The sequence below is a fragment of the Oncorhynchus masou genome, chromosome 8 (genome assembly GCF_036934945.1).
Source record: "Oncorhynchus masou masou isolate Uvic2021 chromosome 8, UVic_Omas_1.1, whole genome shotgun sequence".
Taxonomy (NCBI): Eukaryota; Metazoa; Chordata; class Actinopteri; order Salmoniformes; family Salmonidae; genus Oncorhynchus; species Oncorhynchus masou.
The window spans coordinates 25,653,731-25,664,302 of NC_088219.1; the positions used below are offsets into that span (position 1 = coordinate 25,653,731).

General features: G+C 39.7%; 1 protein-coding gene across 1 annotated transcript; it reads left to right on the forward strand.

Annotated features, from left to right (window-relative positions):
• Nucleotides 1-896: 896 nt before the first annotated feature.
• Nucleotides 897-1,928, forward strand: LOC135543915 (myosin light chain 4-like). The gene has a single exon (XM_064971232.1). It carries the CDS (start codon nt 978-980, stop codon nt 1,593-1,595), a length of 618 nt encoding a protein of 205 aa, XP_064827304.1. The 5' UTR covers nt 897-977; the 3' UTR covers nt 1,596-1,928.
• The last annotated feature ends 8,644 nt before the right edge of the window (nt 1,929-10,572 follow it).

The window sequence follows — 10,572 nt, forward strand, 5'->3', positions numbered from 1 at the left end:
GGAAACTTTATTGCAGAAAATTGGGATAGCCCATGGTAAAGTAATGTGGCTGATTGTGATTATTATTTTTGACTGCTTTGTCTAGCTATGTAGTCAAGCTGTCAATTCTCTAAGCCAAACATTTAGCACACCATTTACACATGAATTCCTGATCAATTATATTCCTTTCAGCAGCATTTAAATACTATGAACTTCAGGATCTAGTGATTGTGATGCATGGCAGATGTTTGTGGGAATTAGTGTATCCTCTGTGGGCCAAAGCTAGAACAAAAGTGAACTTGTCTACTTTTTTTATTTTACTAGGCAGGTCAGTTAAGAACAAATTCTTATTTTCAATGATGGCCTAGGAACAGTGGGGTAACTGCCTGTTCAGGGGCAGAATGACAGGTTTGTACCTTGTCAGCTTGGGGATATGAACTTGCAACCTTTCATTTGCTAGTCCAATGCTCTAACCACAAAGCTACCCTGCTGCCCCAACTTTTCTTTTCTTTTAAAACTGACCATCGCTGTGTCATAGAAACATTTCATAAGATATTTTTTTCGTTTTAATGAACTGCCAAAAAAGTGAATGGCCACTAAAGCTATTTTGGTCAATGTTCACATGCAAGAATATATTGTCTGTGTGTCCTGATCCCTGCCTGCACCCATCAGTGAGACAGAACATTTTGGGCTAATGTATCTGGACCCTGGCCAATGACAGTGGAGAGCCCTGTCGGCTTGATGATAGCAGCTGAGAACAATACCTCATTGTGACGCCACGGACAGGCAGATCTATTTCAGGTTTCTTCCTTTTATAGTGTGCCATACGACCTTGTTAATCGGCCCCATCTCCCCTCCCCAAGCTAAGTAGATATAAAAGCTTCAGGAGAGGCTCTGACCATCTGTGCTTAGGAATTGCCTACTCCCTACCTCTGAACTCTCACTCTTTAACGCTGAGCACGTAGACGCACGCATCCCAGCTCAACGCATTCAGCACCATGGCCCCCAAAAAGGTGGAGGCTAAGAAGCCAGAGTCCAAAAAGGCAGAGCTTGCCAAAAAGGAAGCAGCACCCGCTGCCAAGCCCAAGCCCACGCCGACCCCCGAACCTGTGGTTGAGGCCCCCAAGGAGCCCGACTTTGACCCCAAGAGCATCACCCTCGAGTACAGCGCCGACCAGATCGAGGAGTTCAAGGAGGCCTTCACCCTGTTCGACCGCACACCCAAAGGGGAGATGAAGATCACATTCGCCCAGTGCGGCGATGTGATGCGGGCGCTGGGCCAGAACCCCACCAACTCTGATGTCCTGAAGGTGTTGGGCAAGCCTCGGCCCGAGGACATGAGCAGCAAGCTGGTGGACTTTGAGACCTTCCTGCCAATGCTGCAGCACATTTCCCGAGCCAAGGACAAGGGCAACTTTGAGGACTTTGTTGAGGGCCTGCGGGTCTTTGACAAGGAGGGCAACGGCACCATCATGGGCGCTGAGCTGCGTCACGTACTGGCCACCCTGGGGGAGAGGATGACGGAGGATGAGGTAGACAGGCTGATGGCGGGCCAAGAGGACGCCAACGGATGCATCAACTACGCCTCCTTCGTAAAGCACATTCTGTCTGGGTGAGCTGGATTTTTACCAGAAGGACTTCAATGATTCTGTATTTTTTTTCTCCTCTGGACCCCGTACCTGTCTCATCAATACCACTGCCACTTTAGTGGTGAGCATGTCCCTACATGTACTGTTATGTTTGTTGCTAAAAGCAGCTGGCAACAATCATGCCACAAAATGTTGATTATGAGACCTAATTTTTCATTTTCCTTGAATAAAAAATGTACAGTGACAAAAAGGTTATTTATAGAGAAATGCTAATGAGATACTACTGAAGCCATGAACATTTTACATTTAATAAATCATGAATATTATAAATGTAATAAATAAAGCACATCTGATTATAAAGTCTCTAATAATTGTCTTACTCAACATCTAATATCTATCCGCAAAAGCTGGATTTTAATGGTACATTTCCATTACACTCTGGACATAGAGTACATTGATGTTGCTTCGACTTCAGAGCATGATATTTTTGAGCTCAGAAAAAGACAAATGTTGTCATATTTCCAAGTATTTCAGAGCTCAGTAAAAGCCAGGTATTATAAAATTACTCCTCAAATTGCATCCAAATTGAGTGTAATACCTGAACTTTATTGTGTGAGATGGAGGAACAGAACTGCTCAGCCATGGAGGAATCAAGGAGATTTGGCTCCATTTGACAATGGAACATATTCTATTTTTACCTGCAGAGTCAGACTAGATACACATCTCTACAATCTCTACAATCTCTCCGAGAGGGGCGTCTCAGGGTATTCTATGTCTGGGTGAGCTCAAGAGACCCACCCCCCCCACCCACCTACACACAGTGACAGTGATGTCTGGCTGAGTGCTGGTCTCAGTTGGGGGGCAGCTACAGTGAAACTAGAAAAACACCCAGATATGAACAGGTATGCACACACACAGACATACAGTATATACTAAACACATGTACACACTCACCCAAACACACACATACCCACCCCCTTAGCCACCACTACATCCCCCTGTCATCCGTCAGACAGGTGCCCCGAGGCTTGCCTCTCTGATCCCCAGTGCTGAGCAGACAGTGGGCTTAATGCTGGCTTACCAGGCTGTAAACACAAATTTCACACTCACTAATACAACCACTACATGGGGAGGAAGACCCTGCCCTGGGTGGCTTAGCAGGTGGCCAAAGTAAATCTGATTTCAGGGAAAATCATAGCAAAAAAAGTCAAATGTCTTGACAGTCTTGGCAGGTTTCTCTAAAATATCTTCGCTTGAGAGAAGCTGAACGGTATTATGGCTGTTTCGTCAGTAATTTTTATGGTGAGTTACAGTGGTTAAAGATAGGAAAGGTATGTGTTTTAAAGTCCATTATATTTGTGAATTAATTTAGCCATAAATTATTTAAAATACTTTAAAGGCAATGTATAGTGACATTTTAATTGAATCACTTTCGAGTGTGATTTACGCCATTTAGCAGACACTTTTATCGAAAGCGACTTACAGTCATGTGTGCAAAGATTTTACGTATGGGTGACACTACCAACTGAGCCACACAGGACCACATAATCAGAAAGTCAAGACCAAGAATGTATGTTTCAGAAAAAAATCTTATTTTCTTTTTTTTTTGCTTCTTCAATTTTTGTCTTACTTGCAGTGCAATTGAATGTCCAAAACAAATATTTGGTATTCAGGAGCGAACATCTTAACTAACCAAAGTGCGATAAAAGTCCACTCAACCATGCACATAACATGTTGGTTCAGAAGGAGCTTTAGTGATTTTGTGATGGATAATGCAGTACCATTATTCACCTGCTCCCTTGCCTTCAGAAATTGTAGATGTGTTTGTTTCCATGGAAACTATGAAAAGGTAAGTACTATGTGACTTCTTCAGTATCTGAGAGAAAGCCGTCTGGCAGTCAGACAGAATATCTCAAAACCTATGCAAATCATAGTCTTTGTACAGCAGCTTTATCTCCCTCCATACATCAAAGGATCCAAATGAAATTACCACAACCCTGAAACAACTATGTATTTTTATGGCAACAAAAGGTGTATAGTTTATTGCATAATATCATTATGTAGTATGATGAAAGCTCCTTCTGCTATGATTTCCGCTCAGCTATTCTCTGACAATAGATTGTAGACGTACTCCTTCATAACATGTTATTCAAAGCAACAGGCTTTGTTCAATAGATATTTGTGAAATGGGGTGTAAGTATCAGCATAACTTCCATTTAAAAAGTAGATGGCCAAGTGGGAGAAGCGAAAATGACCCATAGCACACGAACATCCACAGTTATTACAGTCCCAAATACACTATTGCCATTGGATAGCCACAGAGGAGAGAGACGCCTTTGGCCAAATGCACAAATGTACTAGTTACCCCGCTAATACACTGTTGATCCCACAGATCCCTGTATAACAGAGATACTCCCTTTAATGTAGGTCTAATTCCTTCCCTTGAGCTGTGTGGATGTGCAGATATGGTCTGGTAGCAGCACTCTGTCACTGTTCCATCCCCACGCTCTGGTCATCATAGCCCCGAGCTGAAAAGCTGCATGAGGAGATATGCATGGTGTTTTGGTGGTGTGAATGTGGACTCCTTTTCCTGGGAATTGGGTTACAACATGTACCGTTGTGCTGCGTGTGGTGTACCTTACCCTTACCCTGACATCATTAAAATCCGAAACTCTTGTAGCGTGCACACAGTGTGACTGTGATTTAACAAGCTTGGGGTAGCTATGGACAATCGGTGGTCTGCTGGTGATGAGCAGAGTAATGCAAGTGTTATCTTGTAATGGGGTCGTTCCATGAATTGAATGTCTTTTGCATCCCTTTGATATTTTAGGTAGACATTGTGTACCAATATTTCATTTTGAAAGCCTGTTATATAATTGACGTGCCCTTTGATGGAGAATTCAATATATATGATTTTATATATGAATAAAGACTTGCTAATGTTCCAAAACAATACATTTTGACATGTCCTTCCGTTCATCCTCTGTGACTTCTAGGTGATTTTAACCCACTTAATCCCCAAATGTCTCCAAGTTTTCACCATAATTGTAACGCCCTGGTTATTTTCTTGCTTTGACAAAATCATTTTAAGTTATCTGAAGATCTGTCTTTATTTCATGTTATTAGTGATTGATAGTGATCGTATTAGTGATTATTAGTGGTCAACGCTGTTACCTAAACTGAACTCTCATTTTAATGTTGTTGATTGATGATTCCTTAATAATTAATAATTGACACACAAATTACATTGAACATCTAATACTCAAATCATAGTGTAAAAGCAGGGTGAGCTGGTTCTACTCTTTTTGTCCATGTTCTGGTGTTTTGTGGCGGAGTCAAATATACTGTAGCATGTTAAATCTTGATTTAAGACATACTTTGTGTCACCGTTAGTGGTTATTTATCTGACATATTGCTGTCGGTACAAAGCCAGTATTTGCCTGATGATTCAAACTGAATCTTTCCGCTGCTTTATGATTCACAACATACTTCAGCCTGAGACTCCCATCGCTGAAGTTATTTGTCGTGATGTCAAATTGAGGGGTGTTGTACAAAACAAAGCCATTGAATCCCTCACTAACCAATCAGAGTATCAAAGCCGCTTTACGGACGTTTGTTCTTGCCCAACCCATCCGTTTCTGCGACCAATCAGAGCAGTTAGAATGTGTTTGCATTTTACAAATCATTGGGAAGGTACTCAGATCTAGACTCATTGCAGAGAAGTAACTAACATCTGTGGGTGTGGTGTAGTGTTTGGTCAGAGCTCGGAGTTCAGGTAGCCAGGCAAAGTATTACTCTGATGCCACGATGTACAGAGCAGCAGAGTCGTCCCATTGACAGTCTTGTGTGGAAGAGAGTGCCTTATTGAACATGGATCAAAATGCAGCTCTTGGACACAAAGAGTGAGATCTAAAGCAAAATCTCACAATCTCACTTCAGATTTAGACATTCATCCATGTTTCTCGAATGTCTAATTTTGAAGTGTTTGGTTACTTCTCTATACCATTCCAAGGTCAATTATCGCCTAAATGATCCAAATCTAACTGCATGTAGCTCAAGCCCTGAAGCAAGGATATGCATATTCTTGGTACCATTTGAAAGGAAACACTTTGCAGTTTGTGGGAATATGAATTGAATGTAGGAGAATATAACACAATAGATACGGTAGAAGAAAATACAACAAAAAAAACAAAGTGTTTTTTTAAACCAGCATCTTTGAAATGAAAGAGAAAGGTTTCTGTTATAGCCATTACCCTGGTTGCATTTCCGATAGTGTCCACAAGATGGCAGCAGTGTATGTGCAAAGTTTCAGATGGATAGCTTGGAGTATGACTGATTCTCAAGACTTTTAGTGTGAAGTCCCCATGTGCATTTGTGCAAATTGTGAAGGAGACGTTCACATTCATATTCCATTTTTCTGTATACTTGGACATTGATTTAGCTTTTCAAGTATTAGTAGCCATATTATAAGTTCAACATTTGCAAAACAACCAGTTTTCATAACTTCATAACTGAATATTCTTATATTCATTTCAATATTAATTTTTGTCCAAAATGAAAAGGCATGCTGTCGTACAAGGTTAGACATATACATTTTACGACATATACATGGTTTCCCAATACTCGCTTTGTTTGACCCCGATTGGTGCTTATTTGACAAAGCTACAGTCGTTCAAGTGATGGCCGCCCGCATCATCGGCATGCCATGAAGGCGTCGCCCTCTGACCAAATATGGTGTCCTATAGGATATACTACACCCCTAATGAAATAGAGAAGTCTTGTTACCTTCTAGGATCTCTGAGGAATAGATACGAACATGATTTGACTCATTGAAACAATGTTTAGGGTGAGATTTTCATAGATTACTTTCTTTGCAAATTGAACGAGTGGAAATACAAAATTGATCATGCATGCTATATGAGCTTTTTTAGGATATGAAAAAGGATTTTATCTAACAAAGCAACACTTCATGTTATCTCTGGGACCCGTTGGATGATAAATCAGAGCAATATTTCAGAATGTAAGTACACATTTCACCTTCAAAGCTGACTTTATCAAACCTACCGGGGTGAAAAAATGGTTTTGTTTTTAGGAGCTCTCCTCAAACAATGGCATGGCATTTTTTCACAGTAATAGCTACTGTAAATTAGACAGTGCAGCTATATTAACAAGAATTTAAGATTTCAGTTGATATCAGACACTTCTATGTATCGACATTGATTGTTACTCTAAAATCTGAGATCTTGACATAATGCGCTGAATGATTTACAACTGTCCCGTTGACGGGATGCCGATCCTTAATTAATTGGTAAGGGTTAAGGTTTGGGACAGGCTTAAAACAAATATTTTTTTATTTTTTTTTATCTCGCTGGATTCGAACATGCAACCTTTCAAACCAGAAGCATATGCTTACCTGAAGGTAACACAGTTCACTGTTGCCCCTAGTGACTGGTTTCCATCCTCAGACATGGATGGACGTTGGAAACTGACTTGTAACACGGGTGACATGCCTTAAGGTCTACAGTTGACAAATTGTCTCTCAAAAGGAATGGTGATTTGATAAGGATCATTAACGCGTTTGAGCTTACAATTGAAGTTATGATATGAGCTATAAGAGATGATAATGGCTGAAGCCAAAACGATTAGGTTACTTCCCCTCACATGTCTTCTCCACAAAACATCATTCTGCGTTCATACAGACACATAATTGAACTGGATGGCTTCACATTAACATTTCAAATTTCCAGCCAAGATGATACAGCAATCAGTTGGCATGTTGTGAAAAATGTAGTCCTTTCTTAATCTCCAACCTCCACAGGTCAACATGATATGAAGTTCAGACTGGATGCAGGAAGTCGAGATAATGCCAAATTAGGTAGAAAATGCGTATATATTTTCTTGGGCTCAGAGCAGTGGTTGAAAAAGTAGTCAATTTTCGTACTTGAGTAAAAGTAAAGATACCTGGATAGAAATGTATTCAGGTAAAAGTGAAAGTCACCCAGTAAAATACTACTTGGGTGAAAGTCTAAAAGTATTTGTTTTTAAATATAATTGTAAAAAGTTAATGCAATTGCTCAAATATACTTAAGTATCAAAAGTAAAAATAAAAGTATAAATCCTAAAAAAAAATTAGTCTGTCGTTGTTCTTGTGTTCTTATTCTCCGGTTCGTCTTTTATCCTGTGTTGGATTATTTCACCCTGTGTGTATTTGGGTTGACCGTGTTTATTGTTCACTGGAGAACTTTCATATCGCTATCTGCTCTCTGCGCCTGATTCCACCCACCTTGATTAGACGTGACATCCTGTTCTGCTAAGCATTCCAAATTTAAGTACTTTTGGGTGTCGGTTAAAATGGATGGAGTAAAAGGTACATTATTTTATTTAGGAATGTCGTGAAGTAAAAGCAAAAGTAGTAAAGTACAGATACCCCCCAAAACTACTTAAGTAGTACTTTAAAGTATTTTTACTTAAGTACTTTACACCACTGGCTCAGTGACCCCGACAGATAATGGTAGAATGCAATTTATTGAGATGCTTAATTAGCCTGAGCCACAGCATGCCATTGGCTGAGAATAGTGTCTGTGATCAATATGTACAATCTTGATTGCACTAGTAGGTCTCTCTGTATGCTTGTTATTTGAGTTTATATTATTTGAAGTAAAGGAAGAGTGATATGTTGTCTTTGATACTGTTTTTGTTGTGTTTTGGTAATGTATTTGTGAAGACTATGTAAATGTAAATGTAATGTAAATGTATAAAACCTGCTCACAGGAAGACAGTTGTATGTATTAAGGGGTAGATATTTGTAAAAAAAAGATTTTTTTTGACTAGTGAACAGAAAAAGAAATGTCATGCTTTAGCAGGGGGTAGAACCAGGTAAATGGTGCCAAATATACAACGGTGGAGATGTTCATCTGTAAAGTCTATGAAAAGATGTCAGAAATTCACAAGATCACACCGTTTTCTATAACAGAGGCTAGAGCCTGTGGTTTCTGAGGAAATGTAATAACAACATGATATCATTACACACTTGCTCTAAATGGCTTATAATATCATTTCGCAAATATGGCTACACTATTAGGGTTGTGTACTATCATACCCTGCAGTAGCCATTTAAAGATAACAATGTGCATTGAAAAGGAGAACACAGCACATTGAAATACTCCATAACAATTGATTGTATTTATCCAAGGGCAAAGTGAATTGTATTCTGCAGAAATTCAATTATCACCATTCAATTGTTTGCTGGGTAAAAATGGTAGTCCACAAATGAGTAATCCCTCCCCATGTTGTAAAGCATGAATATATCTTCTAAGGTTATTTTTTGGATGAATATGTGAATGAATGATACAGTATCTCTATTTAATGAAACTGCTTCAGATCTTTCAGAGATTAAATGTCAGAGTGAGCACTGATATGATTCAAATGTTCAACTACACGTTTATTTCTCAATGCAATTGCCACACAGTTACATCATGCAGTTATATAAGTGGATTTAATTAGTTCAATTACATGTAATGTTCCGCTAATAGATCTAACCAGAGGGAGAGATAGGAGTCCCATGCCACCCAAAATTGAGACTCTTGTTTCCCTTAGGATTACACCAGCTGTGACACAGGAAGGCAAGGAAACCCCAGGGTACCATGGAAACCTCAAGGGAGAGTAAACGAGAGAGTCCCTATAAAGTAGGCCAGCAGTGGGTCAAACTTTCAGCCTATAACAATATTGATGATGATTGTGGTGATTATAGTCATTTATAGAAGAAGTGAATAATGTCACAGGTAATCTAAGAATCTAAGAGCAGCTGTAGAGATAAACAGAATTCATGAATCATGACCGAGTGATAACAATTTGACTTGGACTAATCTCTTTCTAATGGAATTTTTCAAAACTGTATCCTCCCTTTCCCCAATAGTTGACAATTCCTGTTAATTATGAACTTTCTCTCTCCTCACTTGGGTAGCCATTCTGAATAATTACTTGAGTCAATGACCTTAACAAAAGTGAAAAGATGGATAAATGTGGTTTTGATTCAGGCTACTGCTCCTTTCCGGCGCACAGATTGATGACGTTGCGGAAAGCTCTTTTAATTGACTGCCACGTGCAGTCAGTCAGCTGCTACAATCGTGGCGAGCTGCTTTCTAAAGGGAAAATGGCACATATTATAACTATTTCAAATGTCTGTTTAAATAAATGACCATGTACACCATAAATAATCACAAAATGATGCAAAATAATGTCCATAGAATACTTGTTGAAAATACTTATGAATATTATTGAACATATAGTCTAGCCTCTGTTAAGGCTCAGTGTAGGCTCAGTGTAGGCTCAGTGTAGGCTCAGTGTAGGCTCAGTGTAGTCTTAGTAGAAGTGTTGGTGTGAAACCAATAAACTGGATTTGTCTTACTACGATAATATTGTGGCTCTTCCTTATTTCCTGACAAAACTGCATGGTCAGACCCAAGTTGGCAAGACACAGTATGATTTAATTTCCCAACTGGTACAAACAAATCCTTGTGTACCTCAACTATGAAATCGTAATGTTTCCTCCTGACCCAGAAGGCTGAGCTGAAGTTGAAACTTCAATTAATTGGCATCCTCGCAGGAACCTCGGTGAATAGCATTTTATTCATCTATTGGTCATGCTTTGAAAGTATGACTTATCCAGAGGCTAACACCATGTGAAGGGAAGAGACCGATTGAAATAGGACTCCAGAAACGTAATGAAGCTGGGACAAAACACAGGGTAATAAGTTAAGTGAATATGCAGATTTCAGGACAAACAACGGCCTGCTGCTTAATTCCTCGGCATCACCGTTAAATCCACATCAGACTAAACAGACAGCCTTGTTGCCCTTAGCAACAAAGGCCCCAGCTTGATACTTGTTTTGTTGTGCATTGAAACAATTTCGGAACCTCTGTAGTTTCACTTGGCAACAGCGTCTCTTGTATTGCATAGGAGGTTGTTGGTGATGCAGAGGCACATGGCTGGTGAGTTAATTCT

Coding starts and splice junctions, on each gene's coding strand:
- LOC135543915 (XM_064971232.1), top strand. CDS start 978: ATGGCCCCCAAAAAGGTGGAGGCTAAGAAGCCAGAGTCCAAAAAGGCA.